Source organism: Aquarana catesbeiana, linkage group LG05, assembly GCF_042186555.1.
Source record: "Aquarana catesbeiana isolate 2022-GZ linkage group LG05, ASM4218655v1, whole genome shotgun sequence".
Classification (NCBI taxonomy): domain Eukaryota; kingdom Metazoa; phylum Chordata; class Amphibia; order Anura; family Ranidae; genus Aquarana; species Aquarana catesbeiana.
In genome coordinates, this window is record NC_133328.1 from 652,222,606 (window position 1) to 652,239,117 (window position 16,512).

General features: G+C 52.5%; 1 protein-coding gene across 1 annotated transcript; it reads right to left on the minus strand.

Annotated features, from left to right (window-relative positions):
• Positions 1 to 994: 994 nt before the first annotated feature.
• Positions 995 to 14,155, minus strand: LOC141145702 (uncharacterized). Its single transcript, XM_073632577.1, has 2 exons — positions 13,731 to 14,155; positions 995 to 4,787 (listed from the first exon to the last, which is right to left on the minus strand). The coding sequence occupies exon 2, from the start codon at positions 4,777 to 4,779 to the stop codon at positions 1,978 to 1,980; it is 2,802 nt and encodes a 933-aa protein (XP_073488678.1). The 5' UTR covers positions 4,780 to 4,787; positions 13,731 to 14,155; the 3' UTR covers positions 995 to 1,977.
• Between the last annotated feature and the right edge of the window lie 2,357 nt (positions 14,156 to 16,512).

A 16,512-nucleotide genomic window follows, 5' to 3' on the forward strand; every position in this document is an offset into this window, starting at 1 on the left:
ACTCCGGGAGAGGGAAGAGACGCATTCCGGGAGAGGGAAGAGACGCACTCCGTGGGAGAGGGAAGAGACGCACTCCGGGAGAGGGAAGAGACGCACTCCGGCAGAGGGAAGAGACGCACTCCGGCAGAGGGAAGAGACGCACTCCGGCAGAGGGAAGAGACGCACTCCGGCAGAGGGAAGAGACGCACTCCGGGAGAGGGAAGGGCAGCACTCCGGGAGAGGGAAGAGACGCACTCCGGGAGAGGGAAGAGACGCACTCCGGGAGAGGGAAGAGACGCACTCCGGGAGAAGGAAGAGACGCACTCCGGCAGAGGGAAGAGACGCACTCCGGGAGAGGGAAGAGACGCACTCCGGGAGAGGGAAGGGCAGCACTCCGGAAGAGGGAAGAGACGCACTCCGGGAGAGGGAAGAGACGCACTCCGGGAGAGGGAAGAGACGCACTCCAGGAGAGGGAAGAGACGCACTCCGGGAGAGGGAAGGGCAGCACTCCGGAAGAGGGAAGAGACGCACTCCGGGAGAGGGAAGAGACGCACTCCGGGAGAGGGAAGAGACGCACTCCGGGAGAGGGAAGAGACGCACTAAGGGAGAGGGAAGAGACGCACTCCGGGAGAGGGAAGAGACGCACTCCGGGAGAGGGAAGAGACGCACTCCGGGAGAGGGAAGAGACGCACTCCGGGAGAGGGAAGAGACGCACTCCAGGAGAGGGAAGAGACGCACTCCGGGAGAGGGAAGAGACGCACTCCGGGGGAGAGGGAAGAGACGCACTCCGGGGGAAAGGGAAGAGACGCACTCCGGGGGAGAGGGAAGAGACGCACTCCGGGAGAGGGAAGAGACGCACTGCAGCAGAGGGAAGAGATGCACTCCGGGAGAGGGAAGAGACGCACTCCGGGGGAGAGGGAAGAGACGCACTCCGGGAGAGGGAAGAGACGCACTCCGGGAGAGGGAAGAGACGCACTCCGGGAGAGGGAAGAGACGCACTCCGGGAGAGGGAAGAGACGCACTCCGGGAGAGGGAAGAGACGCACTCCGGGAGAGGGAAGAGACGCACTCCAGCAGAGGGAAGAGACGCACTCCGGGAGAGGGAAGGGCAGCACTCCGGGAGAGGGAAGAGATGCATTCCCGGGAGAGGGAAGAGACGCACTCCGGGAGAGGGAAGAGACGCACTCCGGGAGAGGGAAGAGACGCACTCCGGGAGAGGGAAGGGCAGCACTCCGGGAGAGGGAAGAGACGCACTCCGGGAGAGAGAAGGGCAGCACTCTGGGAGAGGGAAGGGCAGCACTCCGGAAGAGGGAAGAGACGCATTCCAGCAGAGGGAAGGGCAGTACTGCGGGACAGGAAAGGAAGGGCAGCAGTTTGGGAGAGGATGGGGGAGTAATAGGGACTAATTAAACTCTCTTGCAGTGCAGATATGATGACAGGAGGTGGCAGCAGAGTGAGCAGAGGGATTACCTCATCACTGAGCCGCTCCTTCTTTATAGTCCAGTCAATAGGAGGGGGTGTGTCCTGGACCAGACAGTGCTGCAGTGGAGTGTGAGGACCTGTCTGTGCCAATCACACTATTGGCTGAACATAATCACAAATCACTTGGTGGGTTCCCATAGACATAACCTCAGCTGTGAATTTAAGTGTCTGCCTGGAGTTCTGCTTTAACGCCAGTGTACGGCTGGTCACAGATGGACAGATATTTCTGGATCATAGAAGTGGCCCCTCATCTGTAGAGATCTTCCAGGGTGGGTTTAGAGATCCCAGGCTGATATTGTCCTGGTCAGGTATAAATCCCAGGAGGGGAAAGTCAGATTTCGGCAGCGGAGGTGACCTGGAATCTGGTTCTTCTGGGAAGTGGAGTCCCTGTCCTCCAGGATCTCAGAGCAGAAGTCCCTCTTCATATATTTAATCTCCGGGGATCAGTTGATGGGGTGTCAGAGACCTCACTATGGCAAAGTGTTAACAAACCTCCTCTTCAGTATCACCGTCTGGATCATGGCACTGGATACTCCGATCTGAGCTGTAGCTCACCGGTTCTGGCCGGCAGTGGTGGGACCAGCTGATGAGTCCTCTCATGGCTCAGGAGAATACTGCGACGGTTGAACCTTTTCCCACAGTGGTTGCAGGGGTAAGGCCGCTCCCCAGTGTGGATCCTCTGGTGGGTGGTCAGGTTGTGTTTCAGACTGAAGCTCCGCCCACACTCATGGCAGGCATACGGTCTCTCGCCAGTGTGAAGGCGGACGTGCTTGGTCAGGTGTTGTTTCTGGATAAAGCTCTTCCTGCATAAGTGGCAGGAGTAAGGCCTTTCCCCGGAGTGGATGCGGAGGTGGTTGATCAGTGTGTGCTTCTGGTTGAAGGACTTCCCGCACATGGGACATATGAAGATCCTGATATGATCTTGGGAGGCTACAGGCTGCACCTCCAGCTCAGCTTCTCCATTGGTTGGTTGTATCTGGTGGTCAAGTACGGGTTGTTGCTCCTCAGGCACAGTGTCATCGTTTTGAGAAGCCTGGTGGCTGGTTATGTCCTGTTGTCCATCTGATGAGGTTTGGCCATTGTTTAAATGTTTCTTCTTGCCGGTGATGGGTTTCGGCCTAGCGGTGCCACCTTTGTTCTGGGGGGCTTGGTGGCTCTTTCGATGGTTATTCAGCGTCTCTCTCCGGCTGAAGCCTCGACCACACTGTGTACACAGAAAGGGCTTTTCCCCGGTGTGGGTCCTCTGGTGGGTGACGAGGTTGTGTTTCAGACTGAAGCTTCTATTGCAGATGTTACAGGTGAAGGGTTTGTAGCCCATGTGCAGCCTCTGATGTTTGGTCAAGTTCTTCTTCTGTAGGAACCTTTTCCCGCACTGGTGGCAGACGTACAGCCTCTCCCCTTTGTGAAGATGTTCATGCTGGATAAGGTCCTCTCTCTGGCCAAATATCTGCCCACAGCGCGGACAGGAGAATTGTGAAGTGCCCTTGGTGTGGGAGTCTTTGTGCCTGCTCAGACTTGGTTGGTCATTGACCTCAATGTCATGTGAAGTGGTTTGTAGACCTTTCTGAGGTTTAGCTTTAACATCTAGACTTTCTCCGCTATCACCAGCCAATGAGGGTTTCTCAGTCTTTCTGCTTCCACACGTTGGGTCTCCAGAGAAGTCCGCATCATGCGTCCTACGATGCACATTGAGGATTCCTTGCCGGTTGAAGGTCTTGCCGCAGTCTGGGCAGGAAAATGGGCGTTCCCCGGTGTGGGTCCTCTGATGGGTCACGAGGTTATGTTTAATGTTGAACTGTTTGCCGCAGTGCTGGCAGCTGAAGGGCCGTTCCCCGCTGTGCAGTCGCAGGTGCTTGGTCAGGTGCTGCTTCTGGATGAAGTTCTTGCCGCACTCCTGGCAGGAGAAGGGTCTCTCCCCGGAGTGGATTCGAAGGTGGGTGATTAGAGGGTGTTTTTGCTTGAAGACCTTGGCGCAGACGTGGCACTTGTACATCTTCAGCCCTCCCAGGGTTGTCCAGGGAATCACCGGTTTTATCGTGTGGAGTCTCTTGGGAGTTGATGTGGCCTCCTCTAGATGACTGGAGGTATTTTGGGGGTCCTCCGGGGGCCCCGGCTCCACTGGCGCTTTGTAATGGATTTTTTGGTGTGCCAAGTAGGTGCTCCGCCGGCTGAATTTCTTATTACACTCGGAGCAGCTGAAAGGCTTTTCCCCGCTGTGTATCTTCAGGTGCGTGAAGAGATTGTGTTTCATGCTGAAACTTCGGTCGCACTGGCCGCACACAAAGGGGCGTTCCCCACTATGCACGCGCAGGTGTTTTGTGAGGTGCTGCTTCTGGACGAAGCTCCGCCCACACTCAGGGCATTCGTGCGGCCTTTGTCCGGTGTGGATCCTGTAGTGGTTGATAAACGTCTGTTTGTTAGCGAAGCGTTTCCCGCAATCGGGGCATATGAACGGTCGGGGGTTGACCACGTGGCTGGCATCTGGTGTATCATTATCGATCTGCACAACGTTCACTATGTATCCATCACTTGGCCCGTCCTGGACGGGATCAATGGTGGGATCCCATTCGTTGACCATAGATCCGGTATGCGGTTCTTCTTTGAGAGCCACATTATCGATCTGCTGATGGTTTCCTAAATACCCCACCAGCGGTTCCTCTTTGGGAATAAGGTGACCGGTTTGCCAGTCATTTGTGGAATATCCTGAGTTTGGCTCCTCTTTGAGGTTGCCATAATCTGGAAGTTTTACAGAGCGGGCGGTCTTGCGGCTCAGCGTTGGCCCTTGGGTGGCGAGCAGCTTGTTGTTCTCTTGGCAGCGCTTCTTTTGGTGAGACTTCTGATGAGTGCGGAGATTGACGCGCCGGCTGAAGTTCTTGCCGCATTCGGCGCACGGGTATGGTTTCTCTCCAGTGTGAATCCTCAGGTGTGTGGTCAGGTTGTGTTTCAGGCTGAAGCCGCGGCCGCAGATTTGGCACACATAGGGCCGTTCGCCGGTGTGCAGCCGCTGGTGCTTGGTGAGGTGCTGCTTCTGGATGAAGCTCTTCCCGCATTGGGTGCAGGCGTACGGGCGCTCGCCGCTGTGGATCCGCTGATGTTTCACCAGATTGTGTCTCTGGGCGAATCCTTTACCACACACGGGGCAACAGAAGAGCTTCTTCATTTCTAGCAGGGCCACTGGCTGGAGACCTTCTGCACCCCACGAGGCGTCCTCCTCACGTTTCACTGTGGTGACATCGGGATCGCTGGGCCAGCTTGGCCAATGGGGGGACGCCAGCTCTTCTTTGATGGTGGCCATATTGGAGAATTCACCAGTCGTCATCTCTCCATCTGTAAGAGAACATTGGAGAAGAGTCAACCGCGAAATCAGCACCAACTCACCTACACAACAGACCTCCATACAATCAGATCCTTCCAGGAAACCGCTCATCACTGAGATCCTGCAGAAAATGCTGGCTGCCTGGCTGTTATCCTGATCCTCTGGCTTCAGCCATCTCTGAGTCAGTGACCCGAGAAGAGGTGTGCAGAACGGGGGAGTCAGAAGACCTTCTTCTCTGTGTGCTTCTTCTGAAGCCAAGGTATGAACATGACAGCCAGGAAACCAGGATATCCCATAGGAGATCAGTGATGGAACCTTCCTATGCATCTAGATGTATTCAAAAAATAATAAAAGAGTATGGGACTTTAAATGAGGCAGGTTCAAACACAAATTTGAGAGTAAAAATAAATATTTTTAATGTACATGAGTATCAAGTTGCGTAACGTTATATATAACAAAAAATTGCTCAGTGCATATGCAGACATCTTGGGAAGTAAATTGCATACATATAAACAGAGTGTAAAACATAATTGCCATAACAAGGGGACAATAATACATATTTCATGAGTATAACTTGTAATATACAGTAAAATTCATAAAAATCTTGGTGGAAATGTGAGGGGTTACATCCTCAAAAGCTTGACGCGTTTCGTCGGTAAGCCGACTCATCAGGAGCGGATATTGAATATCTGTAAATAATGGAGATGTTCTAAATCAAAAAATGGGGCCCATGATATGGAAAGTATTATATGTAAAAAGATATATATAGAGCATAGAGATGGTCAAATCCACAAACTTACATCCCATTGGAACACTGAACTCCGAATAATCCCGGTGTGCAGGGGTCACCATATCAAGCCTCCCCGGGAGCTGAGGTATAGAAGTCCGCCCATAAGTAACAGGCCCACACCGAAAACGTCCCCAACCAGGGAACAAATGTAGTATATTGGGTATTGTGCCAATAATGGCCAGTAAATCTGTAAGATAATTAAAAGTATTGTATATGATACACCCAGCAGCACTGTCAAGCACAGAGAAAATAGGGATACATGGAGGAAAAAAGGTAAAAATAAGGTGACAAAAGTGCAGGATGGGGTGTAGGTAGTGATATGCCTGCTGGATAGTGTGCAAAGCAGAGATAAAGGTGGGATGTAAAAGGGACCAGTGAGAATTCTGAAAGAGTAAGTAAGCAAACACTGGGAGCGTGCTTACAGAGAAGAAACCTATTAGGTGATGTTCATGAGACAACGATACAAGTGTAGAGTGAAAAAAAAAGGTGAAAAAATAGAATATAAACAAGCCGTGACATATAGAGTTACCCTGTAGTACCAGGTATAGGTTGTACGTGTGCAGTAAATCAAGCAGTGCAAGCCGGTCATCTGGTCAGTTGTAAATGGGGACTCCCAGGTGGGCCGGTCAAATAGGGCAGACAATACCAACGTCACGCAAGCATGATGACAGGCGGGAAGCGTCTGCCCGCCAATGGCGCCAGACCTAATCCCGCCAATGTATCAGCCAGATGGAGAAACCGCGAAACCAGACGGCGCCAACTAAGGACATCACTGGTGCGGAATGCGTGGCGTCGATACGCACGAGGCTAGCCGTCCCCATGACACCCGTGAATAGCAAGGGCGGCAAGGGGCGGCGCCTGATGCGAATCGCAGCTCCCGGGAAATGGAAGACAAAGGCAACCAAAGCAAAGCAGGCACGATGAACAATATCCACTAGGGATGAAAAGACTGTGGAGCATAAGTCGGTACAAAAAAGGGGGGGAAATATCTAAAACCCCACGTATCGCAAGTGCATAAAAAATAGTACATAACATCCAGAGGTTGGGGATTATAAGGTCCCATCAAACCCTCGGGTAGGTATATGAGTATAAAAGGGGTAGCTACATGCTACCCATTGTGTAGGAACTCTGCCTCCATCCCGGTTTCAACATAGTCTGCTTTGCACACTATCCAGCAGGCATATCACTACCTACACCCCATCCTGCACTTTTGTCACCCTATTTTCACCTTTTTTCCTCCATGTATCCCTATTTTCTCTGTGCTTGACAGTGCTGCCGGGTGTATCATATACAATACTTTTAATTATCTTACAGATTTACTGGCCATTATTGGCACAATATATAACGTTACGCAACTTGATACTCATGTACATTAAAAATATTTATTTTTACTCTCAAATTTGTGTTTGAACCTGCCTCATTTAAAGTCCCATACTCTTTTATTATTTTTTGAATTTATAATTAGGGATGGAGGCGCACTACCCCCCTTTCCTTGTGCGCTTCATTTAAAGTCCCAGTATATGGAGATATACATTCCCCCCTCTGTTGTATGCATCTAGATGTAAACCCGAAACGGAGGTCTATTGTTTCTGGGTAGAGGTCTATTGTTGTGTGGGGGATCTAAGGGATGGTGCTTAGAGATGGGTAAGGGGTGGATCTAAGGAATGGTGCTCAGAGGTGAGTAGGGAGTGGATCTAAGGGATGGTGCTCAGAGGTGGGTATGGGGTGGATCTAAGGGACGGTGTTCAGAGGTGGGTAAGGGGGTGGATCTAAGGGATGGTGCTCAGAGGTGGGTAGGGGTGGATCTAAGGGATAAGGCTCAGGGGTGGGTAGGGGGTGGATCTAAGGGATGGTGCTCAGAGGTGGGGAGGGGTGGATCTAAGGGACGGTGCTCACAGGTGGTTAGGGGGTGGAACTAAGGGACAGTGCTTAGAGGTGTGTAGGGGGTGGATGTAAGGGACAGTGCTTAGAGGTGGGTGGGGGTGGATCTAAGGGATGGTGCTCAGAAATGGGTAAGGGGTGGATCTAAGGGATGGTGCTTAGAGGTGGGTAGGGGGTGGATCTAAGGGTTGGTGCTCAAAGGTGGGTAGGGGGTGGATCTAAGGGACGGTGCTCAGAGGTGGGTAGGGGGTGGATCTAAGGGACAGTGCTCAGAGGTGGGTAGGGGGTGGATCTAAGGGACGGTGCTCAGAAATGGGTAAGGGGTGGATCTAAGGGATAGTGCTTAGAGGTGGGTAGGGGGTGGATCTAAGGGATGGCATTCAGAGGTGGGTAGGGGGTGGATCTAAGGGATGGTGCTCAAAGGTGGGTAGGGGGTGGATCTAAGGGACGGTGCTCAGAGGTGGGTAGGGGGTGGATTTAAGGGATGGTGCTCAGAGATGGGTAAGGGGTGGATCTAAGGGATGGTGCTTAGAGGTGGTTAGGGGTTGGAACTAAGGGATGGTGTTCAGAGGTGGTTAGGGGTTGGAACTAAAGGATGGTGTTCGGAGGTGGGTAGGGGGTGGATCTAAGGGACAGTGCTTAGAGGTGGTTAGGGGGTGAAATTAAGGGATGGTGCTCAGAGGTGGGCAGGAGGTGGATCTAAGGATTGGTGCTTAGAGGTGGGTAGGGGGTGGATCTAAGGGACAGTGCTCAGTGGTGGGTAGGGGGTGGATCTAAGGGATGTTGCTCAGAGGTGGGTAAGGGGTGAATCTAAGGGATGGTGCATAGAGGTGGGTAGAGGGTGGATCTAAGGGATAGTGCTCAGAGGAAGGTAGGGGGTGGATCTAAGGGATGGTGCTCAGGGGTGGGTAGGGGATGGATATAAGGGATAATGCTTAGAGGTGTGTAGGGGGTGGATCTAAGGGATGGTGCTCAGAGGTGGGGAGGGAGTGGATCTAAGGGATAATGCTTAGAGGTGTGTAGGGGGGATCTAAGGGACTGTGCTCAGAGGTGGGTAGGGGGTGGATCTAAGGGATAGCACTCAGAGATGCGTAGGGGGTGGAAACCAATGGTGCCTCAAAAAGGAGGAATTCCTGCACCTATTCTCTAAAAAAAAGTCCAGACTAAAGGCAAAACTTTTATATTTAGTGTTGGATGGAGTAGAGAGGGATTAGAACCCGTCAGTTTTTATTGCCGTCTATGCCCCCCCCAAGGGATGGTGCTCAGAGGTGGGTAGGGGTGGATCTAAGGGACGGTGCTCAGAGATGGGTAGGGGGTGGATCTAAGGGACGGTGCTCAGAGGTGGGTCGGGGTGGATCTAAGGGACGGTGCTCAGAGGTGGGTCGGGGTGGATCTAAGGGATGTTGTTCAGAGGTGGGTAGGGGGTGGATCTGAAGAATGGTGCTCAGAGGTGGGTAGGGGGTGGATCTAAGGGATGGTGCTCAGAGGTGGTTAGGGGGTGGAGACTAATGGTGCCTCAAAAAGGAGGAATTCCTGCGCCTTTTCTCTAAAAAAAGAAGTCCCGACTAAAAGCAAAATTTTTATATTTAGTGTTGGATGGAGTGGAGAGGGATTAGCACCCGTCAGTTTTTATTGCCGTCTGTGTCCCCACCCAAGGCATGGTGCTCAGAGGTGGGTAGGGGGTGGATGTAAGGGATGGTGCTCAGAGGTGGGTAGTAGTGGATCTAAAAGAATGGTGCTCAGAGGTGGGTAAGGGGTGGATCTAAGGGATGGTGTTCAGAGGTGAGTAGGTGGTGGATCTAAGGGACGGTGCTCAGAGGTGGGTAGGGGGTGGATCTAAGGGACGGTGTTCAGAGGTGGGTAGGGGGTGGATCTAAGGGATGGTGCCCAGAGGTGGGTAGGGGGTGGATCTAAGGGACGTGTTCAGAGGTGAGTAGGGGGTGGATCTAAGGGACAGTGCTCAGAGGTGGGTAGGGGGTGGATCTAAGGGACGGTGTTCAGAGGTGGGAAGGGGGTGGATCTAAGGGATGGTGCCCAGAGGTGGGTAGGGATGGATCTAAGGGATGGTGTTCAGAGGTGGGTAGGGGGTGGATCTAAGGGACAGTGCTCAGAGGTGGGTAGGGGGTGGATCTAAGGGACGGTGTTCAGAGGTGGGTAGGGGGTGGATCTAAGGGATGGTGCCCAGAGGTGGGTAGGGATGGATCTAAGGGATGGTGCCCAGAGGTGGGTAGGGGGTGGATCTAGGGAATGGTGCTCAGAGGTGGGTAGGGGGTAGATCTAAGGGATGGTGCTCAGAGGTGGGTAGGGGGTGGATCTAAGGGACGGTGTTCAGAGGTGGGTAGGGGGTGGATCTAAGGGACAGTGCTCAGAGGTGGGTAGGGGGTGGATCTAAGGGACGGTGTTCAGAGGTGGGTAGGGGGTGGATCTAAGGGATGGTGCCCAGAGGTGGGTAGGGGGTGGATCTAAGGGACAGTGCTCAGAGGTGGGTAGGGGGTGGATCTAAGGGACGGTGTTCAGAGGTGGGTAGGGGGTGGATCTAAGGGACGGTGTTCAGAGGTGGGTAGGGGGTGGATCTAAGGGACGGTGTTCAGAGGTGGGTAGGGGGTGGATCTAAGGGACGTGTTCAGAGGTGAGTAGGGGGTGGATCTAAGGGACAGTGCTCAGGGGTGGGTAGGGGGTGGATCTAAGGGACAGTGTTCAGAGGTGGGTAGGGGGTGGATCTAAGGGATGGTGCCCAGAGGTGGGTAGGGGGTGGATCTAAGGGATGGTGTTCAGAGGTGGGTAAGGGGTGGATCTAAGGGACGTGTTCAGAGGTGAGTAGGGGGTGGATCTAAGGGACAGTGCTCAGAGGTGGGTAGGGGGTGGATCTAAGGGACGGTGCCCAGAGGTGGGTAGGGATGGATCTAAGGGATGGTGTTCAGAGGTGGGTAGGGGGTGGATCTAAGGGACAGTGCTCAGAGGTGGGTAGGGGGTGGATCTAAGGGACGGTGTTCAGAGGTGGGTAGGGGGTGGATCTAAGGGACGTGTTCAGAGGTGAGTAGGGGGTGGATCTAAGGGACAGTGCTCAAAGGTGGGTAGGGGGTGGATCTAAGGGACGGTGTTCAGAGGTGGGTAGGGGGTGGATCTAAGGGACGTGTTCAGAGGTGAGTAGGGGGTGGATCTAAGGGACAGTGCTCAGAGGTGGGTAGGGGGTGGATCTAAGGGACGGTGTTCAGAGGTGGGTAGGGGGTGGATCTAAGGGACGTGTTCAGAGGTGAGTAGGGGGTGGATCTAAAGGACAGTGCTCAGAGGTGGGTAAGGGGTGGATCTAGGGAATGGTGCTCAGAGGTGGGTAGGGGGTAGATCTAAGGGATGGTGCTCTGAGGTGGTTAGGGGGTGGAGACTAATGGTGCCTTAAAAAGGAGGAATTCCTGCGCCTTTTCTCTAAAAAAAAAGTCCAGAGTAAAGGCAAAACTTTAATATTTAGTGTTGGATGGAGTGGAGAGGGATTAGAACCCGTCAGTTTTTATTGCTCTCTGTGTCCGTCCCCTCCCCCCCCCCCCTTCATCATTATCATTGCAAGTAAAAGAAATCCCCAGAAAAGTAATTTTGCAATGGGGGGGGGGGGGGGGTGACACTAGTTCTGGTGATCTGGGGGTCCCCAAGGAGTTCCCTTAATTTGCAGGGATTTCCTCTCACTTCCTGTTTGGCTCTGGGACAGGAAGTGAAGAGAAATCTCTGCAGTGGGATGGAAAATATAAAACATGACAGGGGTTATAACCCCTCCCCCCCCCCCCCCACACACACACACACACACCTCCCTTACTCTATCCACAATTAAAAGAAAAAGTTTGGCCTTGAGTTCTACTTCAAGTTTCTGTATCCTAAACCGATTGTTTTCCTGGAAGATCGGAGGAAATACAATGCAACATAATAATTGCAGAGAGATGGAAACGTTTCCTTCTGATAATTCATATTCCGGGGTACCTGAGAACCCCCCAGAGATCCTCCATCTGATCTCTGCAGCCATTGGGTGATGGGAATGAAGCCCCGGCGGAGGGATCCCAGCGGACCAATCAGCAGACACAGTGCTAGGTAGTGGCCATCTATGGTAAGTCATGGGCATTGGGGGCAGTGATTACCACAGGGGGGGGGAGGGGGTTCTAGCTTCCAGGATAGATGGAGGAACCCCAGAAAAGTGCTGAATACCAGACTGCCCCCCTCCCCCCAACCCTTAGAGTGCACCAAATTGTATATAAGATTTGTATCTGCCTATGTGTGGCTGGCAAGGTAGATTTGGGTGGAGTCTCCCTCTAGTGGTGAAAAGAAGTATTGCAGAATGTGACAAGTATATCACAGCTCAAACTAAACTCCCCCCTATTTTGCCACACCAGGGGGTCTCCAAACTTTATAGATAAAAGGTCGGTTTACTGTCCTACTGCCCCATCATTGGTGTCAGTGGGAGGAATAATGCCCCATCATTGGTGTCGGTGGGGAGGAATAGTGCCCCATCATTGGTATCAGTGGGGAGGAATAGTGCCCCATCATTGGTGTCAGTGGGAGGAATAATGCCCCATCATTGGTATCAGTGGGGAGGAATAGTGCCCCATCATTGGTGTCAGTGGGAGGAATAGTGCCCCATCATTGGTATCAGTGGGAGGAATAGTGCCCCATCATTGGTATCAGTGGGAGGAATAGTGCCCCATCATTGGTGTCAGTGGGGGGAAAAGTGCCCCATCATTGGTGTCAGTGGGGGGGAAAAGTGCCCCATCATTGGTATCAGTGGGAGGAATAGTGTCCCATCATTGGTGTCAGTGGGAGGAATAGTGTCCCATCATTGGTATCAGTGGGAGGAATAGTGTCCCATCATTGGTATCAGTGGAGGAATAGTGTCCCATCATTGGTATCAGTGGGAGGAATAGTGCCCCATCATTGGTATCAGTGGGAGGAATAGTGCCCCATCATTGGTGTCAGTGGGGGGAAAAGTGCCCCATCATTGGTGTCAGTGGGGGGAAAAGTGCCCCATCATTGGTATCAGTGGGAGGAATAGTGTCCCATCATTGGTGTCAGTGGGAGGAATAGTGCCCCATCATTGGTATCAGTGGGAGGAATAGTGCCCCATCATTGGTATCAGTGGGAGGAATAGTGCCCCATCATTGGTATCAGTGGGAGGAATAGTGTCCCATCATTGGTATCAGTGGGAGGAATAGTGCCCCATCATTGGTATCAGTGGGAGGAATAGTGTCCCATTGTTGGTATCAGTGGGAGGAATAGTGCCCCATCGTTGGTATCAGTGGGAGGAATAGTGCCCCATCATTGGTGTCAGTGGGAGTTATAGTGCCCCATTGTTGGTATCAGTGGGAGTTATAGTGCCCCATTGTTGGTGTCAGTGGGAGGAATAGTGCCCCATCATTGGTGTCAGTGGGAGTTATAGTGCTCCATTGTTGGTATCAGTGGGAGTTATAGTGCCCCATTGTTGGTATCAGTGGGAGGAATAATGCCCCATTGTTGGTGTCAGTGGAAGGAATAGTACCCCATCATGAGTGTCAGTGGCAGGAATAGTGCCCCATTGTTGGTGTCAGTGGGAGGAAAAAAGCCTCAAGGGCCAGGTAAAAGAAGCAAAGGGCCGCATCCGGCCCCCGGGCCGCAGATTGGAGACCCCTGTATTACAGCAAGGTCCTCACCTCTGTTACTTAGTTGACATGTCTTGGACACACCCAGACTCCGCCCACAGGAGAGAGGTGGGTGGAGCAGGGAAAGGGTGAGATTCCACCAGGCAATCATTGCGGTCTGTGTCCCCAGTGGGGAGATTTTCCCTCATTTCCTGTCCCAGAATCCACACAGGAAGTGAGGGGAAATTTCCTCAATGTTGTCACAGACAAGGTCCCGTCCAAAAAATAAACTTTGGTGCTCAACGCCAACATTTGTGAGTGTGAGAAGAAATGTCCCCCCCTTTGGCTCGGGTCACACTGCCGCCACTTGTGAGACCCCCAAGTCACATGACCTATGAAATCCCATGTGAACCAATGGGAGCCGTCTCCTAATTAGCACTCTGAAAAGGTTCCTCTACTATTTCAAGGCGACTTCTATGCGACTTGTGCCCATAGACTTCAATGGAAGTCACCTCCACGTCAGATCCTCCTCTATATTACAGGAAGATTACCCAGCATGCCTGGAAATACACGAACTGCGCCTTAGAAATGATTGGGGGTGGAGAGAGACATTGGGGGCGCTCGCCCTGGACTGACCAGATACAGATCTGATGTGTATGGTGAGGACAGAGAGAGACCTACATCACACTTACCCGACACGGGGCAACCAACGCTCCGTACTGCCCCACCGACTCCCCAAAACTCTCCTGCTGTACTCTTCTCACTCTCTGCTTGTCCTTCTGGAGGTCTCTTTCTCTCTGAATGTCTCTTGTCCCAGCACTCTCTGGTTGTCTCTTTCTCTGAACTCTTGGGTTGTCTCTCTGCACTCTTTGGTTGTCCTTCTGGAGGTCTCTTTCTCTCTGGTTGTCTCTTTGCACTCTCTGGTTGTCTCTCCTTCTAAACTCTTGGGTTGCCTCTCTCTCCCTCTGAAAGTTTCCCTGCACTCTCTGGTTGTCTCTCCCTGGCCTGTGGTCTCGGTGGATCAGTCTCTGCGATCGGTCTGTCTCTTCCTGCAGTGTGAGCGAGTCTCCTGCTGCAGCCCAACAGCCCTCCCTGCACAGAGAGCATTCTGGGAAAATTCTGCAGGGAGAGCGGGGAGGAGACTGAGAGCTTCACACAGAGAGAGACACCAAGAGACAGGCAGGAGAGAGAGAGAGAGACACCAAGAGACAGGCAGAAGAGAGAGAGAGAGATACACAGAGACAGGCAGGAGAGAGAGAGAGAGACACCAAGAGACAGGCAGAAGAGAGAGAGAGAGATACACAGAGACAGGCAGGAGAGAGAGATATACAGAGATAGGCAGGAGAGAGAGATACAGAGACAGGCAGGAGAGAGAGAGAGATACACAGAGACAGGCAGGAGAGAGAGATACACAGAGACAGGCAGGAGAGAGAGAGAGATACACAGAGACAGGCAGGAGAGAGAGAGATACACAGAGACAGGCAGGAGAGAGAGAGAGAGATACACAGAGACAGGCAGGAGAGAGAGAGATACACAGAGACAGGCAGGAGAGAGAAAGAGATACACAGAGACAAGCAGGAGAGAGAGAGAGAGAGAGAGATACACGGTGACAGGCAGGAGAGAGAGAGAGAGATACACGGTGACAGGCAGGAGAGAGAGAGAGAGATAAACAGTGACAGGCAGGAGAGAGAGATACAGAGACAGGCAGGAGAGAGAGAGAGAGATACACAGAGACAGGCAGGAGAGAGATACAGAGACAGGCAGGAGAGAGAGAGAGAGATACACAGAGACAGGCAGGAGAGAGAGATACAGAGACAGGCAGGAGAGAGAGAGAGAGAGAGATACACAGAGACAGGCAGGAGAGAGAGAGATATACAGAGACAGGCAGGAGAGAGAGAGAGATAAACAGAGACAGGCAGGAGAGAGAGATACAGAGACAGGCAGGAGAGAGAGAGAGATACACAGAGACAGGCAGGAGAGAGAGATACACAGAGACAGGCAGGAGAGAGAGATACACGGTGACAGGCAGGAGAGAGAGAGAGATAAACGGTGACAGGCAGGAGAGAGAGAGATATACAGAGACAGGCAGGAGAGAGAGAGATATACAGAGACAGGCAGGAGAGAGAGAGATACACAGAGACAGGCAGGAGAGATTGAGAGATACACAGAGACAGGCAGGAGAGAGAGAGAGAGATACACAGAGACAGGCAGGAGAGAGAGAGAGATACACAGAGACAGGCAGGAGAGAGAGAGAGATACACGGTGACAGGCAGGAGAGAGAGAGAGAGATATACAGAGACAGGCAGGAGAGAGAGAGATATACAGAGACAGGCAAGAGAGAGAGAGATACAGAGACAGGCAGGAGAGAGAGAGAGAGAGAGAGATACACACAAAGACAGGCAGGAGAGAGAGACACAGAGACAGGCAGGAGAGAGAGATACAGAGACAGGCAGGAGAGAGAGATACACAGAGACAGGCAGGAGAGAGAGAGATACACAGGGACAGGCAGGAGAGAGAGAGAGATACACAGAGACAGGTAGGAGAGAGAGAGAGATACACAGAGACAGGCAGGAGAGAGATACAGAGACAGGCAGGAGAGAGAGATACACAGAGACAGGCAGGAGAGAGAGAGAGATACACAGAGACAGGCAGGAGAAAGAGAGATACACAGAGACAGGCAGGAGAGAGAGAGATACACAGAGACAGGCAGGAGAAAGAGAGATACACAGAGACAGGCAGGAGAGAGAGAGAGAGATACACAGAGACAGGTAGGAGAGAGAAAGAGAGATACAGAGACAGGCAGGAGAGAGAGATACACAGAGACAGGCAGGAGAGAGAGATACAGAGGCAGGCAGGAGAGAGAGAGAGATACAGAGACAGGCAGGAGAGAGAGATACACAGAGACAGGCAGGAGAGAGAGATACAGAGGCAGGCAGGAGAGAGAGAGAGATACAGAGACAGGCAGGAGAGAGAGATACACAGAGACAGGCAGGAGAGAGAGATACAGAGGCAGGCAGGAGAGAGAGAGATACAGAGACAGGCAGGAGAGAGAGATACACAGAGACAGGCAGGAGAGAGAGATACACAGAGACAGGCAGGAGAGAGAGATACAGAGACAGGCAGGAGAGAGAGATACAGAGACAGGCAGGAGAGAGAGAGATATACAGAGACAGGCAGGAGAGAGAGAGAGATACACAGAGACAGGCAAGAGAGAGAGATACAGAGACAGGCAGGAGAGAGAGAGAGATACACAGAGACAGGCAGGAGAGAGAGATACACAGAGACAGGCAGGAGAGAGAGATACACAGAGACAGGCAGGAGAGAGAGATACAGAGACAGGCAGGAGAGATTGAGAGATACACAGAGACAGGCAGGAGAGATTGAGAGATACACAGAGACAGGCAGGAGAGAGAGAGATACACAGAGACAGGCAGGAGAGAGAGAGAGAGATACACGATGACAGGCAGGAGAGAG